The 22,937-nt window shown below is 45.8% G+C and overlaps 1 protein-coding gene across 1 annotated transcript in view; it reads left to right on the top strand.

Moving 5' to 3' along the window:
• Positions 1-22,937, top strand: part of FNDC3B (fibronectin type III domain containing 3B) — a 308,226-nt gene that overhangs the window by 244,228 nt on the left and 41,061 nt on the right. The window contains exon 23 of the mRNA XM_015415259.1: positions 14,800-15,012. Coding sequence (XP_015270745.1) covers positions 14,800-15,012 — 213 coding nt within the window. The remainder of the gene's footprint in view (positions 1-14,799; positions 15,013-22,937) is intronic.

Here is a 22,937-nt window from a genome sequence, read left to right on the forward strand (position 1 = left end):
CAGCATGACTGTCACAAAATGTGAACAAGTCTGCACGTGGTGTTGAAGGAACATCTCTGGGGACCTTCATGTTTTTAGTGGAGTGATGGGGCAGATCAGGGACAGTCTCTGGCACCATTGTGTGATTCTGGACTGCAGCACAAGGTGTCCAGTGCCACAGTATAGTCGATTCACCAAGCCCAATGCCTTCAGCTGAACTGATGACCTGCTTCTTCCCACAGGAACCATTTGAGGTGGAAGAGAGTTATCTTTCATCTTCTTGCTGGGTATGCTTGTCAGCATGCAGCTTGTTCTTCTGTCTCAGCTGATTGTTGTGTTAATCCACAAAACCAGTTGGCAGCAGCCACAAGACATACCCATAAGCAGTGTTCCCTCTAAGCTGAGTTAGTGTGAGCTAGCTCACAGTTTTTTAGCCTCCAGCTCACAGATTTTTGTCTTAGCTCAGGAAGGATGGCTCCAGAGCAAACTAGTTTATGCAGTCGCCAAATCGCTCACTCACAACTTTAATGCCAGTAGCTCACAAGGCAGAATTTTTGCTCACAAGACTCCACAGCATAGAGGGAGCATTGCCCATAAGGTTCCTTCGACCTGCTGACTCAGAATTTTGAAATCACCAAAGTAAATTCTCAGCTGGGGGTTCTAACTATGTCCCCCCCTAAACCCAGGCTAACCAGATTCTCTGCATCCACCCCATGCACGCTGCTGTATCGTGGTACCTCAGGCCGCATCCACACATAATTGGATATTGCACTCCAGGGGTCGTTTCGTAGAAAAAGAGCTAGGGGAACTCATTAGCATGACTCATTAGCATATGCCACACCCCCTGACATCACCGGAAGTGTGTCATGAGGCCACACCCCCTGACATCACCGGAAGTGGGTCATAAGGCCACACACCCCGCCCCCAATGGTCCCGGCCACCGCCGCCAGCCTTGCAGCTCCACTGCCGAGCCCCATGAGGGGCCCGGCGGTGGACCTGCTAGGCCGGCAGGAGTGCGAGGGAGACCCGCGCAGGCCCTCTCTGGCCCTAGGCAGGCAGGGGTGGGGAGAGGCAGGGAGGAATCAACTTACCCTCCCTCTTCTCCTGCCTCCTCCTGGCTGAATGAGGGCCAGAAGCGGGGCGGCTGGAAGCAGGGAGCGGGGCTTCGTCATGTGCCCCGCCCCCCGTACCTCACCCGGGGGAACTGTGATCCCCCGCGATTCCCCCCGAAATGACCTATGTTGCACTCTCATTGCACAATAGAGATAATTTGCAACTGGATTTTCCTGCATTGATTTTCCAGTTGCGAGTGATTGCTTATGGCACAACAGTAGCACAATGCCCAATGATGCTTGGAGGCCACCTGAGAGGTGTAGGAGGCCTGAAGTTTGTGTGTTGCCTCAGCCACAGACTCATTAATGGACTGTAGGCAATTCAGAATGTCTCTTGCTCCATCTCCTCTATTGGGAGAACAGTACTTACTTGGCTTACGGGGTTGTTCCACAATTAAGGAACAACCTCCCCAGAGAGATGCACCTGACCCCCTCATTGTTGAGCTTTAGGAGGCAGTTGAGGACAGTTTTATTTAGGACTGTATTTGATTGGTGTAGCTTCTATTATTGGCAGTCCTAATTGAAGTTTTTAAATTGTGGCTTTTATAGGTTTTATAATTGTTTTTTTTAATGTGTTTTTTGGAATGTTTTATTTATATTGTAAGCCGCTTTGAATTCTGCACGGGAGAAAGGAGGCCAATAAATGTTTTAAACAAATAAATATTATGCAATGTAATATTTCTAAAGAACGGGGTTGACAGGATGGGCACAAACCCAATTACAAACCGACTTTCGTGATGAACCGGGCTGGTTCGTGTGTTCGTGAACCGCGATTCGTGCATTTGCGCTGTTTGCGAACCACCCACGAACTACCATGGGTTTTGTGGTGGTTCATTTGGACCGTAAGAGGGCTCATGGACCAGACATGCTGGCGCCCAAGGCAACGGTACAGAACCCTTTAAAGCCATGCCACCGCTTATTTAAATGCCTTCTGAGTTGACTTGCAAGTTGTGCCACAGTGCGACACGAGTGAGCTCAGAAGGCATTTTAATCATTTTCTCCCAGGAAATTGAACTCTCTGGTCTGGACATGAGCTGTAATTCCAGGGGATCCTCAGGTCCCACCTGGAGGCTGGCATCCCTGCATCTTTAAAAAAAAATGTAAATACCCAGTACTATTCTTGTTAAAATAATATAATTTAATACTGGGATCTGAGCTTTTTTCCTTTTAAAAGATGTCTACCCCTTTGCAGAAGTAACTGTGAAAATCTTCCAGGTGAGATCCCTGCAGGGGGTTGATGAGCAGGTTTTACTTTGGTGAAAGGTTACAGTCCTGTTTGGAGCTCCTTTTCCTTTGTCCTTAGCTAGCAGAAATGCATCAGAATAAATGATCCAAGGCATGCGAATATATGCTCTATTTGTATAGCTCAGTTTGCTTTCTTTGGCTTTCTTTGAAGCCGAATTGTGCAGCTAACTTTAGATCAGTTGAGTGTTAGAAGTTTTATGATGAATTCATCCCAGGATTTTTAAAAAGATACATTCTTCTAGATTTCATAATTTTAAAAAAGGGGGGAAGTTCTATTTTAAGCCTCAGAGTCTGGTTGTCTGTTAGATGCATGGGGGAGAAAGCCCTAAAACCATATAAATACAGATATGTCCGGTTAAAGAGACTATTACACTGGAAATGGTTTTATGGGTGAGTCTGGTGGAAACAATAAGAGAGAAATAGCCAGACAGGAGCTATAATCTGTATATATGTTATAAAAATTGCGTTTCACCAACTATTTTGAAAGCCAGATGGAGCATTTGTAGATGTGTTTTTGTGGGGAATGTAGATCTAATGCCAAGCCTTTGGTGCTTCTCTGCAAATCTCAAAGTGTTTGCCAAAATTGCTACCAGATTTTTTTGCTGCCTGTGTTTGCAGCAGCAGCAGCAGCTTCAGCTCCTCAGCGTATCACACAGCTTTACACTTGGAAGGCCTCCTTTTCTCTTGCATCACTGGATGCTCCTTGAAATACCCAGCCATAGTCAAATATCCCCTTTGCTCCCTGCCTCTATCAGTAAATGCGTGCTAGCCACATCGAAGCCTGCCTGTATATTCTTGCTGCCATTGCAGCAACACTGAATGAGCTCTAGTACTCTGTGTGAAAAACGTCATTAAAAGTCCTGCAGCTTGGATAAATAGTGCAAATCAAGGAAGCATTTTGTAGCTTGCATGACTTAATCGTTAATTCTTATCGTTCTGCTTAGTCTTTTCCTCAGTTTCATTTGCGGCATCTTCAGTTCCTCAAGGTATTATAGCCTTTATATGGAAGGGCTCTCTTTTTCTCTCCTGCACCCTGCTGCTGCTAGTCATTATAAAGTCAAATAGTTACATAGAGTGCTGGAGGCCCCCCCATCTTTGGTTATGGGAAATCTGTTTATTCTGCAATCCCTCAGGCTGTGGAGATTTTGCTAGTCATTACTATCACCCGTTCCAGCATATTTTTTGCCAACCGGGCAGTTAGGATTGCCATGCCATGCCTGGCAACTAGCGGGGACAGACATGAGGGGCATGATGTTGCATGCACTGCTATGTCACTTCCGGTGAAAACCTGGAAACGACATAGGGTAACTCTAGGAATCATGGGGAGCTCTGATAAACCCATAGAGTTTCCAGTGATTCATAGAGTTACACTGTGTCACCTCCAGGTTTTCTTCAGAAGTGATATAATGGTGCATGCAACACCACTTAAAAAAATCATCATGCCACCACTTGGAGCAGCAGTGTGCAACAGGAGGTAAGGGTGGGAAATCCCTGACCCCAACTGGGGGACTGACAAGCCTGCTAGCAATATGACTGGGTGGGGTGGGGGGGTTGTGCATGTCAAACGTCTGCTTGAAGAAGGAAACTATCAAGAGTTTTGAGAGCCCTGTAGGGCATGCATAGCTTGCCACGCTGATTTGAAAGTGCTGGGAGAAAGGGCTAGCCTTCTGACTCCCACGTAGGATTGCCAGGACCTCCCTCCTCCCCATCAAGGGACTTTGGGGGGGCATTCCTGAGGGGGAGGGGACGTCCTCAACACTATCATGCAGAAGTGACATCATGACATGGGGGACGCACCTGAATCCCAAGCGGTGAATTCGTCACTTTGAGTTCAGGCGCGTGCACCCCCTCTCTCAAAAAGCTTTTAAAGGATCCCTTTAAATGCTTTCCTGTGTGCCTCAATCCCAAGTGGCGAATTCGCCACTTGGGATTCAGGCACGCGAGGCCTCCTCTCCTCACCCTTTAGGTGCTTTTTGAGGAGCAGGGGCTGCATGCACCTGAACTCCAATGGCAGATTTTCTGCTTGGAATTCAGGCATGTGGCCGGCGGCCGCCCCTCTCCCTCCCCTCCTACGAGACTTAAAGAGCCCTCTAGCTGATCAGCAGGCCATGTGCTCCCACCGATCAGCTGGAGGGTCCTTTAAATCTTGTAGGAGGGGAGGGAGGGGGTGGCCGCAGGTGGTCGCTGTTGGGGGCGGGGCTTAGGGCTGGGGCTTCCCCCTCCCACCAGCTGGCTGGCGGAATCCCCGAAATCAGGGGATTCCCCCGCCCCTACCTGGGGACTGGCATCCCTACTCCCAAGCAGGGGCAGTAATGAGGATGGAGGGGTGGTGGTGGTGACTGGCCTCAGTATTCAACCATCACCATGGGTGGTGTACAGCCTCTGAATACAGCCGCATACATTACCCCGGAAGGGCATTTCAGTTTAGTAAGAAGTTTTTTAAAGAAAAGGGGAAAGATAATGGCTTGGCTCTGTGGGAGCATGACTTTCTCACCTTTTCCCTCCCACTGTAGCCCAAAGGTGTAGTTTGCCGGGGTTCAAAGAAGACAGGACACAAACAGCTTCTGCAGAAAGCTGACTGACTGAATGAATCCTTGAATGAATCCATCCTCTCACTCACCAGCTATATTTATTGAAAATCCGACTCCTCTTTTCCCCCTCCCCTTCATACATTACAGCATCCTGTCATGAGACATGAACTAAGGAGTGTGTTTGTGTGTGTGTGTGTACAGGCAGCTGTCTGTTATCTCTCTCTCGCAACTCTGCCAAGGCCAAATGACTGCTTCATGAAGCAATAAACAGATTCCATCTCGGGCTCTCAGTACGTATATACATTTGGGTTCCCAATCTCCAGCCAGGAGAACAGGAGAGCAGTGAATTCTCACTGTGCCTACACAAAGGGCTTCCTGAAATGCAGCTGCTGCGGGGTTTCCCAACGAGCAGCATTTCAATAGACATTTTGGGCTGCACCAGGAGGGGTGCAATGAGGAGGTCACGCTCCACAGATGACAATGCTACCATGGGGAGAAACACTCTGGTGGATCTGTGCTAATGACTTGGTCTTTGCTGCACATTGAAGACTAACTTACTTCAAGATGGTAAGACCACCATAGACTGCGCCCCCGCTTTTTGACATGATGCAGTGGTTAAGTGGTTTGTAATGTCTTGCTTGTCCCCAGAGAATGGGATCGTGAAAAGGGGCTGCAGACCTTTTCCTCCTTTAAGGTAAAGGTTCCCTTGCTCAAAAGCCAGTCGAGTCCGACTCTAGAGTTGCGGTTCTCATCTCCGTTTCAAAGCCGAAGAGCCAGCGCTGTCCGAAGTCGTTTCCGTGGTCATGTGGCCGGCATGACTAGACACCAAGGTACACGGAGCGCTGTTACCTTCCCACCGAAGTGGTCCCTATTTATCTACTTGCAATTTCTTGCTTTCGAACTGCTAGGTTGACAGGAGCTGGAACTAGAGACGGGAGCTCACTCCGTCATGCGGCACACTCGGGTCTCGAACTGCTGAACTACTGACCTTCCACAGCCTGCAGTTCAGCGTCTTAACCACTTGAGCCACCGCAGCTCCTGTCCTCCTTTAATAACGTATCGCCATGAGTCTTCCCCTGACACACACACACACACATTGCAGACATGAGTCCTGACTGCAATGAAATTATGTTTAGACAGTAGTATCATTCCGTAGTGTAAAATGAGGACTCTTGTTATTCTGGTGAACATTCCACATGCCTGAAAGGCAGCAAGAAACATACGCAAAAACTGTCCATCTTCCCCCGCTCCCACTCTAAGCTGACGTCTGGTGTGTGTAGAGTTTGTTACCTCTGAGTTTAAGTTCAGCCCTTTGCAGGCCTTGGATATTCTCCCTCAGAAATCACTCCTGTTTGGGTCGCTAAGGAAAGGCCAACTCCGGCTTATCCACAGCAGCTATTAGCTTTTTGAATTTGCTGTGGACAAATAAATGGACAACTGTCACTGACTTAGGGAAGCGGCCTCACTTTGTTAGTACACAGAGCCATCAAATGAAACGATTTAGCTGCTTGTCTGTGCTAGGTGATGATTCCACCCTCTTTGAAGAATGAAAACATCTGATTGGGCAATTAGTCAGTCTTGTGAGGGGCTTTTGGAACTTAGATTTCTCAGTATGCAGAGAACACTGATAGTTGTTCTTCTGGCTGAGCAACCTGGTGATTGGATTGCTGTTATAAAACGAGCTGTGAGATAAAGAGAATTGGGTATCGGCACCAGTAGACTACGGGAGATCGGGTAAAGATGAACCATTTTCATTCTGTGCCTCAAATTGCCTTGGCTCTTCCACCCATCCTTGGTACCCAAGGGCACAGATGGTCCAATACGTCTTGGTGCCTGAGGCAGAAAATACAAATCGCCATAGTGGTAAAATTCAATAAAAAAAGAATTGATGGTTTCCTCCCTTTTAACTGGAGCCTAATGAAAAGTGCCGGCCCTGCTTGTAAAATAAAAAACAAAACTGAGTGTGCAGCACCCTAAAATGAGAAAAATCTCGCCTCAAGCTGGTACTGAATTCTTTCCTCATTCAGTGGGCAAGCATGACCTGAACTATGGTTAAAGCTTTCCTGAGAAGTAATAATCTGAGGATGATCTTCTTCACAGAGATGAGATCCTGTTTTGAAAGACTCTTTCTCAATACGAGTGCTTTGCTGGAAACCATGGCTTGGATCCTACGTAGCACCAGCAAGACTGCACTACATAAGTGGTTACTTTCCTACCCCACTCTTCCCACTGCAGTCTTCTAACCCCCCCCCCCCATTGTACCTCCTTGGGTCAGTGTACCACCCAAGTGCAGTGGGGGATTAGTGAAAATCGCCCTCCTGGCAACTAGCGGGGACAGATAAACAAATATAAGCCAACAGTCGTGATAGTCTGACCCGCAATCAACAGTCATAAGACTTATAAGGAATGCTGTACATGTATTGTGCGCTGAGCGTCCTATCTGAATTGTGATGTGCTTAAGACTTGTTGTCTAACTTTTATGAAAATGAGAGCTTTGGCACCTCTATAATATCTCCTGAAGAAGAATCATTTTTTGAAACGTTGGTAAATAATCCAGAGACGACGTTGTACCTTGGTTTATAAATTCTATTAAGTTGTGTATCATATTGTAATGCTTCAGAGCACAATACATGCACAGCACTCCTTATAAGTCTTATGACTGCGGGTCAGACTATCACGACTGTTGGCTTATATTTGTTTATCTGTTTTAGTCGTGTGTGTCCAGATTTTTTTGTAACTAGCGGGGACAGACATGAGGGGCATGATGTTGCATGCACTGCTATGTCACTTCCGGTGAAAACCTGGAAACTACAGGTTTCCACTGCAGGCAGAAACATTACTTTAGAATCCAATCCCATTCTTGGTAGGATTGGGTTGTGTCCCTTTGGAGGTGGACTGAAGTAGCCGACATTCAGTTTATCCGTCTACCTATCAGGTTTCTATCCCACCCTTCTTCCGGAGCGCAACACTCCACCGTTTTGATTTTGTTCCAGACACCTGGACCTGCTCTCCAAGGCCAAATAGAACTTCCATTTCAAACTAGGGTTGCCAACCGCCAGGTGGTAGCTGGAGCTCACCCGCTGTTACAGCTGATCTCCAGGTGACAGGGATCCATTCACCTGGAGAAAATGACCACTTTGGAAGGTGGACCCTTATGGCCCTATACCCCACCAAAGCCCTTCTCCTCCCCAAGGAGTGTAAGCACTCCTCAGGCTCCACCACCAGAATCTCCACGTATTCCCAACCTGGATCTGGCATCCCCATCTGGGACAAAAGCAAGGGCAGCAGTGTACAGTGGTAGAAACATGTTAAAACAGTAGGAATCTTGAATATCTAATATGAAAAGCTTGAATTCCAGAAATCTTGAGGTAAATTCATATATTATGAGCCTGCAATCATGCCTGGAATATTGCTAGAGCTACATTCAGAAGTCACACAGCAAGCCACAACACAGAACAAGTTGAGACCAGCGTAGTTTCTTGTTGTCCATGCATGATAAAGCCTGCCCCTTTCACCCTGGGCAGAGAGCATGAATTAACACTTTGCACCATGATGTCTCAAACACAGACAAATTGGTAGGGGTTTTTTTACTCTATGCAAACCAATTTTCTAAGCCTTGGTATAATTGCAGTTCAGAATCAGTTTTATGGAGTCTGTATTTATTCAGGGGAAAAAGTACATGCTTTCTGTTAAGAGACCCGCACAAGGTGTTTCACAAATGAAAGAGTACAGTGAAATCATAAAAGAGCATACAAATAAGCCATAAAAACTACAGCATGAAAAACCACTAAAAACTGCAGCATTAAAGGGGGGGGGGGGAAAGCCAGAGCTTAAACACAATGTAAACGCTCAGTGTCTTGAAATCGTATTCATAAAACATTCCTCAGGCTAACAGCACATTGTAAAAACAGATTAAAATGGTGGAGTCCCTCCGTTCAGAGCCCGGGTAAAGGATAGTTGAATGTCTGGGCATGTTTGGAATTTTGAGAGCACGTAGTGGGCATCACAACAACACAGCTGCCATGGGGTAGGTGGGACTAATCACAAAATGTGGTGAGGTTTCACAAGATGTTAGGCGGTTCCAAGGCAAGCACCTCCTTATCTTGGAGGCAGCTGTTTCCAGATGGGTGCTGTCTGCAAATGCGAAGGTGATGGCTCCCCAGGTTTTTCTGAAGCACATCCTGCTCCAGAGAGGCGGAGGAAAGACAGGATGGGCTCTTGGCTTTGATGAGGACATGTTTTGAGGAAAGAGCAAGTGGACCCCAAGTAGGGTGGCCAGCTCCAGGTTGGGAAAAAAATTGGGATGGAGCCTGAAGAGGGCGGGGTTTGGGGAGAGGAGCAGAGGTCATTTCGGGGGGGATCGCGGGGGATCGCAGTTCCCCCGGGTGAGGTACGGGGGCGGGGCACATGAAGCCCCGCCCCCTGCTTCCGGCCACCCCGCTTCCGGCCCTCATTCAGCCAGGAGGAGGCAGGAGAAGAGGGAGGGTAAGTTGCTTCCTCCCTGCCTCTCCCCACCCCTGCCTGCCTGGGGCCAGGGAGGGCCTTCGCGGGGCTTCCTTGCACTCCCACCGGCCTTGCAGGTCCACCGTCGGGCCCCTCATGGGGCTCGGCAGTGGAGCTGCAAGGCCGGTGGCGGCGGCCGGGACCGTTGGGGGCGGGGTGTGTGGCCTTATGACACACTTCCAGTGATGTCAGGGGGTGTGGCCTTATGACACACTTCCGGTGATGTCAGGGGGTGTGGCATATGCTAATGAGTTATGCTAATGAGTTCCCCTAGCTCTTTTTCTACAAAACGACCCCTAGAGAGGAGAGTCTTCATTTGGGGTATAATGCCATAGACTCCACCTTCCGAAGCAGCCATTTTCTCCAGGTGAACTGATCTCTGTCGCCTGGAGATTAGTTGTAATCCCAGGAGGGTCTCCAGCCACCATCTGGAGGCTGGCAACCCTGGTACCAGGAAACATATCATCAGTTGCTACGGCACTTGTAAGCGCCTAGTGATATGTTTCTTCGTGCTTGGAGAGCCAGTTTGGTGTAGTGGTTAGGAGCGTGGACTCTAATCTGGGAGAACCGGGTTTGTTTCCCCACTCCTCCACTTGCAGCTGCTGGTGTGACCTTGGGTCAGCCACAAGTTCTTTCAGAGCTGTTCTCTCAGAAACATAAGAACATAAGAACATAAGAGACGCCAATGTTGGATCAGGCCAAAGGCCCATCCAGTCCAACACTCTGTGTCACACAGTGGCCAGAAATACCAGTGCCATCAGGAGGTCCAGCAGTGGGGCCAGGACATTAGAAGCCCTCCCACTGTTGACCCCCCCCAAGCACCAAGAAGACAGAGCATCACTTGCCCCAGAGCCCCTAGCTATACCTTGTGGCTAATAGCCACTGATGGACCTCTGCTCCATATGCTTATCTAATTCCCTTTTGAAGCCATCCATGCTTGTAGCACCCACCACTTCCTGTGGCAGTGAATTCCAAGTGTTAATCACTCTTTGGGTGAAGAAGGACGTCCTTAACCTGACCGCTCTGCAGTTTCATGGAGTGCCCACGAGTTCTTGTATTGTGAGAAAGGGAGAAAAGTACCTCTTTCTTTACCTGCTCTTTCCCATGCATAATCTTATAAACCTCGATCATGTCACCCCTCAGTCGTCTTTTCTCCAAGCTAAAGAGCCCTAAGCGCTTTAACCTTTCCTCATAGGGAAAGTGTTCCAACCCTTTTATCATTCGAGTTGCCCTTTTCTGCACTTTTTCCAAAGCTATAATATCCTTTTTAAACAGTTCTCAATATCCTTTTTAAACAGTTCTCAAATGAATTCTCTCAGCCCCACCTGCCTCACAGGGTGTCTGTTGTGGGGAAGGGGAAGGAGATTGTAAGCCACCCTGAGACTCCTTCAGGTAGTGAAGGGTGGGGTATAAATCCAATCTCTTCTCCTCCTCCTCCTCTTCTTCTTCTGCTTCTTCTTCTCCTTCTCCGCCTTAGCTATTTCCCCCCCCTTCCCCCCTCAGCCTGTGTCTTCCAGGTTGTTTCAAATTCACATGTACATCAGAACTCTTCCCTTGCCTTCTCAGACCGCTTTTTTGAAAAAACCTCGACAAACGCACCCCGAGTTCCCCCTACCCCCTGCTGGTTGTAACCCGGCTTGGTTGCCTAGGTTACAGCCTGGCTGCCTCCAGGTGATCCTGTCTGTGTATTGCAACATTAAACACCATCTGTGTGCTGAGGACATACGATAAGGGCACGTAGAGATGAACTTTTGGTAGCTGTTGTCGAACTATTGTGGAAGGGAACGAAAGGGCTGAAAATCAAAAGGCCATTTTGTGGCGTGATTTGGGGTATTTACTGCTCTTGTGCACCTCTGCTTAACGGAATTCAATCCCGAGACGTGTTGAACATAACCCCAAGCACAACTGACACCGTTTGGGATTCAGAATTGTAATTTATTTTATGTTATCTATATTATTCTGCCCTAGGGGTGCTGGCATCCAGGTGGGGCCTGGAGATCTCCTGGAATTACACTGAACTCCAGACTGCAGAGATCAGTTCCCTTGGAGGAAAATGGCTGCTTTGGAGGGTGGACTCTAGGGCATTATGTTCTGCTCTCCCCAAACCTAGTCCTCAGGGCCTTTTTTGTAGAAAAAGCCCAGCAGGAGCTCATTAGCATATTAGGCCACACCCAATAGCAGAAACTCATTAGCATATTAGGCCACAGCCCTGACAGCACAGCTCATTAGCATATTAGGCCACACACCCATGTTACCAGAAGTGTGGTCATCCAGCCACGCCCACCTTTTGCTTCTTATTCTGTTGACCTTGTTTGTGATCAAAACTCAGGGCTTTTTTTGTAGCAGGAACTCCTTTGCATGTTAGGCCACACACCCCTAATGTAGCCAATACTAATGTGTTTCTGCTCTTGGGTGTGGCCTATTATGCTAATGAGTTCCTGCTGGGCGTGGTCAACTTGGAAGCCAGCCGGAACTCCGTTCCTGTGTGTTCCTGCCCAAAAAATAGCCCTGACGGTATGTATGTCATTTGATATATCTGATTAAACTTCTTTCAAAAGTTGATGCCCAAGGCTGAGAGTACTTTAAATGTCTTACTACTGCTGTGCAACCCCGTTCTGCCTTTTCTTCCAAGGAACTGAGGGCAGAGTACATGGTTACCCTATCCACGCACACATACCACAACCACCCCATGATGCAGATTTGGCTGGGAGATAGTGACAAGCGCAAGGTCGCTGAGTGAGTTACACGGATGAGCATGGATTGGAATAATTTAAAAAAAAAACGTAGTGTTGTAGATATCGAGAGGAGAAATACCTGCTTTTAGTCTGTGCCAGGTCATAATGACGCAGAGTGACTGGTCTAAAGGACCGTAACAATAAACTAAACTGAACTAATGACGCAGGTCACAGAACTTCATAGGACCTCCTACAATCAAGGCCCAACTGGTTGATAAGTCCGGCTGTGGTCAGTTCCCCGTGGCACTGCTTCCGTTTGCATTTGAGGTTCACTTCAAATGGTTGATAACAATTTGTTTTTTAGGTATATCTTTAACCAAAAGGACAAACAACCTTTTATTTTTTAAAGCAGTGAAGGACAGACTATTGCAGAGTAAATGTAATATATCCTGTGGCGTAATAATGTGTAACTGGCGACGCCAACTCCAGCGTAGGAAAGTCCTGGAAATTTTGGGGTGGTGCCTGTGGAGGGGGGGATTTGGGGAGAGATTCCACCTAGAATCCATAGCAGTTGTCTGAATTTGTCATTTTTCTCTGTTGTCTGGAGATCAGTTGCAATTCTGGGAGAGCCCCAAGGCTCCAAACCTAGTAACTGGGCCCTTGTTAAGAGAACAAGTGTGTTACCAGCATGTTCCTATTGTCATATGTGGAATGTTGGAGGGTACAGGTTATTTGAATTTAAAAATATCTTATAGCTTCGACCTTGCAGACTGGTCTTTTAATTTAAAGCGCTCTTTAGTCAAAATGACTAGGTGTGCCACTTGAGGAAGGTTTTTGTGTAGCTGCTGCTTCTCCTAGAAGCAGGCAGTACAATTCTAGGAGTCTTTCAATCTCCACGTACTTTCGGGTTTTTTGATGGCCCGGGAGCTTGTAAAATGAAATCCTGGGTCTCACTTTCCTCTAGAGCAATTCAAGACTACTCGACACAACTTTTTTTCTAAAGCAAGGTATCATTTCTGTTGCCCATCCAAACTTAGAGCAAGTTACATTTTTTAAAGAAGAGAAGTTTTCTTTCTCCACTAGATATTTTGCCTGTTGTTTCTACTGTTTTGATTTAACAGATTTCCAAAGCAGATGCTCGGCTTCTGTGCACCAGGAGAGCTTCAAATAATGTAATATAATTGCATCACGCTTCAAGATGCATGTTTACAAAGCTTTCTTCAGTATTTTTTTAAAAAACTGTTCACAATCTGGTTTCTTGTTTCAGTTATAGCATTGATGTTTTAGGGGGGAATTGGAGCTGAGGTCTTAGGGTTGCCAGCCTCCAGGTGGGGCCTGGAGGCCTCCCACTTTTACAACTGATCTCCAGCTGACAGAGATCAGCTCCCCTGGAGAAAATGGCTGCTTCGAAGGGTGGACTCTGTGGCATTGTACCATGCGGAGGTCTCTCCCCTCCCCAAACCCCACCCTCTCCTGGATCCACCCCCAAAATCTCCAGGTATTTTCCAACCCAGACCTGGCAACCCTATGAGGTCTAAAGAGACTTTCCCTTGCCGAAGGTTCAGAGGCCAGCTCCCCTAAACTATATGGATAAACAGTTTCCCTAGGATGAAAGTCTCTGTAGATGAATGACCATTTTTCTTGACAAATGTATGGAAACCACAACTGGGGAAAAACTGAAGCCCTATTTCCATATATTCTACCTAGGAAGTATTTCTTCCTTCCACCCACATGGTAGGGTTGACAGCTTCCAGTGGGGCCTGGAGCTCTCCCAGAATTACAACTGATATCCAGTTTCCAGATTAATTCCTCTGGAGAAAACAGCTATTTTGAAGAGTGGACTCTAGCATTATGCCCCACTGAGATCCCTCCCAGGGTCTCCCCCCCCCCGGGCCCCCCCCCCCCCCCCCGCCACAATCTTCAGGAATTTCCCAACCCAGAGCTGGCACTCCTGCTGCCTTTGAAAGTCTCTATTTCTCACTGACATTGGCCTGTTGGTAAGAATTCAGTGGCTGGAAGGTTAAACTGATTTAATTTCTTACACGCCCAGGGAAATGCTGATCTCCACTTTGGAGTCAGGAAGCAATTTTTCTCCAGGACTGGAGGTTTTTTTATCATCTTCTGGGCATGGAACAGTGGTCACTAGGGGACGGGGGGGGGGGGGGGATTTGGGAATTTCCTTCCTGCTTTGTGGAGGCGGTTGGACTAGATGGCCCTGGAGGTGCCTTCCAAGTCTATGATTCTGTGATTCTAATTTCAACTGAGATCTGTTGCTGCGTGGCACTGAAACAGTGAGGTTTTGTAAGGCCATATTCATAGCCGCTTCCCTTTAGGTTAGAACTTCACTTACATTTCCTTTGAAATTTATGCAGAATCTTTGGTAATTGTTATTACATTTCTTTTTGAAACATCTAAGTGTCTTTTTAAAAAAAATGTAATTGAACAGTTTCCGTTCATTTCCAATGGTAACTTGTGCTTGTTGGGTTGGGTTTTTTTTTTGCTGTAACCTGTCTTGTAGTAAATCAACGACTGAAAAGTGGCATGCAAGCTTTGTAAGTAAATAAACTATTAGAATGCAACAGTTTTCTTCAGTGTAGGAATCTTCGGTTAGCTGCTATTAAGAGATATGGTGGATCTTGCTTTGATTGGGGGGGGGGGATGGAAATCAGTAGGTTTAACAACTGCCTGTAATGTCTTTCCCCTTTTTAAACTTTTGCTTTCTTGTTTTTCTTTTTTCTTTCTTTTAAACCATAGGATCCGGATCCAGGCAGTCAATGAAATCGGAGCTGGACCTTTTAGCCACTTCATTAAGGCGAAGACCAGGCCACTGCCCCCCTTACCTCCTCGACTAGAGTGCGCCGCCGCCGGTCCTCAGAGCCTGAAGCTGAAATGGGGGGAGAGCACCTCCAAACAACACGCCACCGATGACATGGTGTACATCTTACAGATAGAGGACAGGAATAAGAGGTGAGTGTCTTCTGAAGCACCGCTTAATCAACTTCTTAACTGGCTTAATTAATTTCTGTCCCATGGCTGTTTGGGTGGGGAAAGTAGCTGATTTTATTTTTAATGGTGGAAGGTGCCTCAAACGTTGCAGCTGACCTATGGCAACTCCATAGGGTTTCCAAGGCAACAGACTTCAGAGGTGGTTTGCCATTGCCTGCCTCTGTGTAGCAACCCTGGACTGCCTTGGTGGTCTCCGATTTGTTCACAAATTCATGGCCCGCGTGTCCCTGGCCCGATAAAGAACACATGGGTGGGGTCCAAGTGAGGAAGAACAAACTAAGATGTTTATTGCAACAGAGAAACAGCACTAAGCAATAGAGTGCCCGTAAACCAAGCTGCTCTCTGCCTCAAACAGGATGTGTGGCACCTGGTATTTTTGGCCAGAGTGTTGGACTGGATGGACCATTGGCCTGATCCAACATTGACTTCTCTTATGTTCTTATGTTTTTATGACCATCTGGTTCCAAAAAGCTGTGCCTTGTAAGTCCGTGTGTGTGTGTGTGTGTGTGTGCATGCACACTTTTTGCACACTTAAAAGCAGGTAATACGGTGTTGTCTTTTAACCCTGGCTTCCTGATCAAGACTAAGCCTTGTTTTCCTTCTCAAGAAGCACCAAGGGACGTTCAGTGAATATAAATGCCCCTTGGCGACTGCGGCTAATAAAACAGCTGCTTAGTTGCACAGCCATGCCTGGCAGCTGTATGATCCCTGCAGATATACGTAATTGAACAAAATACAATGAATTTTTATACTTGGCAAGCACTCTTACTTGCCTGCACTTTAAGTTGTTGTTAAAAGCAGTAGTTTTTAAAAGGCAACTATATGAAGATCTTGTGTTTATATAAGATCAGAAAGAAGAACCCTGCGGGATCGTTCCACAAGTCCAGCATCCTGTTCCCAGCAGAGGCCAGGCAGATGCATCTGGATATTGTAGGGACTGTATCGGTCCAGTCATGGCCTGTGTACACTGGCTTCCAGTCTGTTTCTGGGCACATAGCAAGGTGCTGGTGTTGACCATTAAAACGCTATACAGCTTGGGACCAACATACCTGAAGGGCGTCCTACTGCCTTATGAACCTATCTGATCACAGTGGTCATCTTATCAGGCCGTGCCTTGGGTGTCCCTGTCTTCTGAAATTAGGTGGGTGGCAACACACAAGAGGGCCTTCTTGGGCATGGCACCAAAATTCTGGAACTCTCTCCCTGGGGAGACTTGTCTGTCCCCTTCTGTTGCCATCTTCTGCCAGTGGATGAAGTCTCCTTCGTTGTTCTTGTGTCTTATGTTCCCCCAGTGATCCCTTGTTCGTGCCCTGTTTTTTTAAATTGTGCTCTGTGCTCTACCACTGAACTATGATCCCTCCTTGTTGGTTTCTTCACAACTTAATACCTGAATAGATCCCATAGCAGACCTTTGAATCTTATTTCTCCCCCCAAAAAACTTCCTAAAATCTGAAATGGCACTCCAGCAATAACCCCAGTGCCTTCTGTATTGAAGCAGAGAGGAGACAGATCACAGTACATGGAAACCATTAACATGACAGTTTGATGAAGGGAACATGCAGCAAATAACTAAGCGGGGGAGGGGGGTCTTCATTTGTTCTTGACTACAGAAAGACCAAATTAGCATTTCTTGGTTCGGCTTTTGTGTGGACTTCTGTGGAAATGAGAGGTTGGCATCCACAAGAACATTGAGAATTCTGTGTTGAGTGTACGTATCCACTTGATAAGTGGGGCTTTACGTTGCTGCACAGAAAGCTATTTAACCAGTAATCACGTAAAAGGACAAATGTTTTCTGAGCACAGTAGGGTTACTGTCAAACAGGTCAAACGAATTAACATTGTTACATCAACGCTCATTTTTTATGGCAGTCATTAGCCTTCAGTTCTTTGCCTTTTCCAGGAACCACCGAAAGTGTTTCCAAGAGCCAATGCTGAAATGATATAATTAAGTAGTGTGTTAATTATGGAGCACTCTGGCTGTTACTTCAGAGTATCCTTGAGCATTTGGCAGAGAAGTTCTCTCTGTAACCCACCAGTTCTCTCTCTTAGCCCACCAGCATGGAAATAAAATGGAGAGTTGTAAGTGAAGACTGCTATAGCTGAGAAGAAAACGAAGAACCATAGGTGTCCACAGTAGAAATGTAAAATAATTTCAGGTTGGTTTATCCAGCCATGAAACTCTGGACAGTTTGACTGCACAAAATTATTCAAGTCCTCCAAACCACACCTTTACAAAATTACAACGTTCAAAGTTACTTGGGGAAAGTATTGTTGAAAACAGCTTGATATATTTACATGTTTAGTGCAGGTGTTCCCTTCTTGTTTCCTGACATTCCTTAGTTGCCCCTTTAGAGTTGCGTTTCAACCATCAGTAGGGTTACCATATTTTGAAAAGCAAAAAAAAAAAAAGAGGACATATTTCCCGACTGACTACTTCAAACAAGTGATCACTATGACTAATCTTGTTTTAAATACTCCTACTATTTAAGCTGTGATCGTTGCTACTAACTAGGAATATCCCTAACCTTCCAACCCCAAAAGAGGACATCTTCATCAGTATTTTAAAAGAGCCCAAAAGAGGATGGGCACCAAAAAAAGAGGACATGTCCTCTAAAAAGAGAACATCTGATAACCTTAACCATCAGGGAAAACTGCCTATTTAGGGACAGATTGGGCTAGTAAACTGTGGGTCTTTGTGGCTTCATGTGATGCAGGGTATTCTACTTTTAATTCTTTTCTTTATTTTACTAAATCATTTATTTTAGTGGTTTTTGCAACTTGTTTTTATTATGTACATTGCCCAGAGGTTGTCTAGGTACATTGGAAGTTGTCTCACTTTTAGGGTCATCCTTTGCCTGCCACCAGTGGGGAAACGCCTACTAGCATTCCCCCATCCCCTGCTGGCAACACACAGGAGGCTGGTGGGCGGGACTTAACCAAACAGTGATCCTCTGATGCTGTGACATCACTTCCTGTTACATAGGGCTGGCAACCCTACTCACTTTAGAAATCTAAATAAGTCCAGGGCTTTTTTTCTGGGGGAACAAGATGTACACTTCCCCCGGTGTAAAAGGTTGCCCAAGCACTGCCTGATGTAAAAAGGAGTAAAATGTTACCTACATAGCACTGCCTGAACTCTTGCGTAGGTGTTCTTGCATGGACCAGGGCTGGTGACTTTTTTCTCTTGCTTTTGAGTCCCATTGATCAGGAGAAAAGCATGATACAAATATTATCAATAAATAGAATTCCTCCAACTCATAGTTATTTTGATTGCACTTACTGTGATTTATATATAAAAATCTCTGAAATTGCATCTAAAACAGAAAATTGTATTTCCAAGGGTTTTTTTAAATTTCGGGCTACTCTTTTAAAAAGGTATTCTACCATGTTACTACTTTAATGAATAGTAAGTAGGAGTATGAATTAAGTATTTTCTTGCAGTCACTTTGTAACTCAAATATTAGTCATATCAAGGTAATGGTAGGATAAATAAATCCCACTGAGGCTGAATGCTTTAAAATCCCATTCATTTCAGTGTGAGAATTAATCATATGCTTCACCAGAAACCAGACTGAAATAGGGCTAGGTAATCTGTTTCTAGGTAATCTGAGGGGTGACATGTTTGAGGTTTATAAGATTATGCATGGGATAGAGCAGGTAGAGAAAGAAGTACTTTTCTCCCTTTCTCACAATACAAGAACTCGTGGGCACTCCATGAAATTGCTGAGCAGTCAGGTTAGAACGGATAACAGGAAGTACTTCTTCACCCAAAGAGTGATTAACACATGGAATTCACTGCCGCAGGAGGTGGTGGCAGTTAGAAGCATGGATGGCTTCAAGAAGGAATTGGATAAACATATGGAGCAGAGGTCCTTCAGTGGCTATTAGCCACAAGGTATAGACAGGAACTCTCAGGTTGGGACAAGTGATGCTCTGTATTCTTGGTGCTTTGGGGGGGGCAACAGTGGGAGGGCTTCTAGTGTCCTGGCCCCACTGCTGGACCTCCTGATGGTACCTGGTATTTTTGGCCACTGTGTGACACAGAGTGTTGGACTGGATGGGCCATTGGCCTGATCCAACATTGGCTTCTCTTGTGTTCTTATGTTTTATCAAAAAACGTAGAGCTGCTAAATCATTTCCAGTTCAACCTCCTTGGTCAGGTATGGCAGATTCAAAGCTGGGTCCACAAGAGGATGCTTACTTAGCAGTTATCTTACTATTGTTCCCTTAAGAGCAAACTGCTTCTCTCCCTTCCACAAAGATGCATTAAACGACTATAAAAAATTGAATTTAATTCCCTCTCTCTACTAACTGTCACAAGGCAGATAATGGACACATAGGGCAGACAATGCCTAACCATGCTGTCTGCAGCCTCAGGTATTTTTAAATGAAATTCTTCCAAAGCAATCAGGTAAGAGGCAGCGTTGGAAGACTTTGCAATGGATGAGGCCAGCATTTTTTTTGGAAAAGGCAACTGTGGGTTTTAGAAGAGAAGAGATTGGATTTATACCCCACCCTTCGCTTGGAGTCTCAGAGCAGCTTACAATCACCTTCCCTTCCTCTCCCCACGACAGACACCCTGTGAGGTAGGTGGGACTGAGAGAGCTCTTTCAAGAACTGCTCTTGAGAGAACAGCTCTGAAAGAACTTGTGACTGACCCAAGGTCACACCAGCAGCTGCATGTGGAGCACTGGGGAATCAAACCCAGTTCTCCTGGATTAAAGCCTGTGTTCCTAGCCACTACACCAAACTTGTTCTCACCAAACTTACTGCTGGAATACAGTCTTGGGAGACCGAACAATTATAGTGGCAGCTGATGATTCCTGCAATCAGTTTGAAGCAGAGAGGGAATACATTAAAGTTGGGGGCTTTTTTTTTTTTTTGAAAACAACTAATGTAGTGAATCCTAAAGTCAATGCTATGTTAAAACTAATGGTAAAGTACCTGAGCAAATGCAGCTGGATTCGAGTCCAGTAGCACCTTAGGGACCAACAAGATTGTCAGGATGAAAGCTTTCGCACGTCAAAGCTCCGTTCATCAAAGAATGACTCTCGGAAATCTCAGAGAGCCAGCTTGGTGTAGTGGTTAAGTGTGCGGACTCAAATCTGAGAGAACCAGGTTTGATTTCCCCACTCGTCCGCATGCAGCCGCTGGATGACTTTGGGCAAGCCATAGTTCCGACAAGAGCTGTCCTTGTAAGGGCAGTTCTTTCAGAGCTCTCTCAGCCCCACCTACCTCACAGGGTGTCTGTTGTGGGGAGGGGAAGGGAAAGGAGTTTGTAAGCCGCTCTGAGACTCCAAGTGAAGGGCAGGATATAAATCCAATCTCCATCTTCTCTTCCTCCTCCTCTTCTTCTTCTCCTTCTTCTCCTTCTCCTCATACCCCCAAGATCTTGTTGGTTTCTAATGCACTTCTGGGCTCAAACCTAGATGTTCCACCGCAGACCAACACAGTTACCCTCTGAAACTGCTTTTAACAGGATGTTTAGTGTAGATCAAAACTGACAGTTCTTTGCAAGGGGGATAATTAAGCCGCTATTTCAAAGAATATGATACTCAGTTTTGAGCTTGGAGGATCGATGGCTCTCAGGTCTGCTCCAGTTCCTGTTCCCTTCCACTTCTATATGAGAAGAATTCTCGCTCGTAGTTATCGTCAGGGGTATTGTGTAATCCTTTTCTCGTAGAGTTCCCTAATGATATAAAAGTACCTCAACAACGCTGCATAAGCACCATATTTGTAGTAAATCGTGTTGTGATTTACAAATTGAGATTATGCTTCTTGAAACATTACAAACACTTTGCTTGATTGTAGGCATTTGAACTGTTTAGCCTCTGTGGTTATTTTAAGAAACAAAAAAAAAATGAATTAGTCATCTTCAGGCAGCACATTATTTGAACTACTGCATAAAACATGCTCGATGTAAATAAATGGTGGTGTTGTTTTGGGCCAAGTCTTTCTCTCACTTTGGAGCTTGGTGTCAACAGGGGTCCACATTTGTTCAGGAAGAATGTGTGTGTTCCATTAAGGTAAATTTTTTAAAAATGGATATTTAATAAGATTCTATAAAGTCATCGGTGTGACCAGAAGCAGAATGACATGGCATAAGAACACAAGCGAAGCCAGTGCTGGATCAGGCCAAAGGCCCATCCAGTCCAACACTCTCTCACACAGTGGCCAAAAATACCAGGGGCCATTAGAAGGTCCAGCAGTGGGGCCAGGACACTAGAAGCCCTCCCACTGTTGCCCCCCCCCCAAGCACCAAGAATACAGGGCATCACTTGCCCCAGACTGAGAGTTCCTATCTATACCTTGTGGCTAATAGCCACCGATGGACCTCTGCTCCATATGTTTACCCAGTTCCCTCTTGAAGCCGTCCATGCTTGTAGCCACCACCACCTCCTGTGGCAGTGAATTCCAAGTGTTAATCACTCTTTGGGTGAAGAAGGACTTCCTTTTATCCATTCTAACCCGATTGCTTAGCTATTTCATTGAGTGCCCACAAGTTCTTGTATTGTTAGAAAGGGAGAAAAGTACCTCTTTCTCTACCTGCTCTATCCCATGCATAATCTTGTAAACATTGATCATGTCACCCCTCAGTCGTCATTTCTCCAAGCTAAAGTGTTCCAACCCTTTTGGCATGACTAGGGTTGCCAACTCTGGCATGGGGGGAATTCCTGGAGATTCGGGGATAATGCCTAGGGCAGGAAGGGAGCTCAGCAGGGATATTATTCCATAGAGTCCACCCCCTGAAGTTGCCATTTCCTCCCATCCCTGTAGTCTAGATATCAACCGTAATTCCTGGAGGTTGGGAACCTTAGGCATGACTGGCAAGCCATTCCTTAAGTGGAGTCGAATATAATTTGGGAAGGAAGGAAGGGAAAAGGGGGGACTAGTTGAGGTAATCCTTTTGCTTAGCTGTATTTGACCTCAGAAGAACCAGCCTCGTCCATCCAGATGTGTGTTGCATTCATAGGGAAAAGGTCACAGTGCTGTTGGAGCTCTATTGGTCAACATACAATGAGCTGGTGTTGTTTTGTAAGGTAATACCCATTAGCACCTCCTGTTCATGTTGGTGTTTTTCTCTTGCAGGTTATTTCATAGTTTGAAGTATATCTTGAGGGGGAGGGCTGATTTGCTTCGGAAAGTCGGCAGCAGTTGTTTAGTTACTGAGCCTCATGTTTGACTTAGATTAAAAAAAAAAACATAATAACAATAATAAGAAATTTCTATAAGAGCAGATACAGCAAAAATTGGAATGACATGGTTCTCCTAATATTGGAACAAAATTACGGCTTTGCCATTTTTTCCTGAATATCTGGAAACTTTACATGGTCCACGCTTGGGTGGTGTTTTAGCCCCAAAAGGCATGCATCCAGCATAAAGATCATCTATGCTCCTGCTTCTCTCCCTACCCCATGAAACAATTTTTCCCAGCTACTGCTGGCAGTAATGCTCAGCATGAATGCTGAGTTGATGACAATACTCAGCCGTGGTGGCATTCCCAGCACAGAGGCGGCCTTTAGGTAATCATAATTATCGTTCCTTAAATGTTTATCCTGACGTTTCCAAAAGTCCAAGCAGTTGACAAAGTACCTATAAGGAAGTTATCGCCATAAAATAATAAATCATTACATCTCTCTGAAAGAAGATACGGTAGAAGTAAAACCCTGTTAGGAAGTTGGGACAAAAATGTTATCCTAAATAAAATCATAAAAACTTTGAACACGTGGCACAGTCCAGTCAAAATGTATGCACTTTTACAGTCTGTTTATTTGAATAAGAAAAGAGCTAAACACATGCTTAATCCCCAGATTGAAATGAATTGGACTTTAATGCTTTGGACAAGATCTCATAATCAGCCAGCAGAAGACATTGATGGTCATGGC

This window comes from Gekko japonicus, unplaced genomic scaffold (assembly GCF_001447785.1).
Source record: "Gekko japonicus isolate JY-2015 unplaced genomic scaffold, Gekko_japonicus_V1.1 scaffold320, whole genome shotgun sequence".
Classification (NCBI taxonomy): domain Eukaryota; kingdom Metazoa; phylum Chordata; class Lepidosauria; order Squamata; family Gekkonidae; genus Gekko; species Gekko japonicus.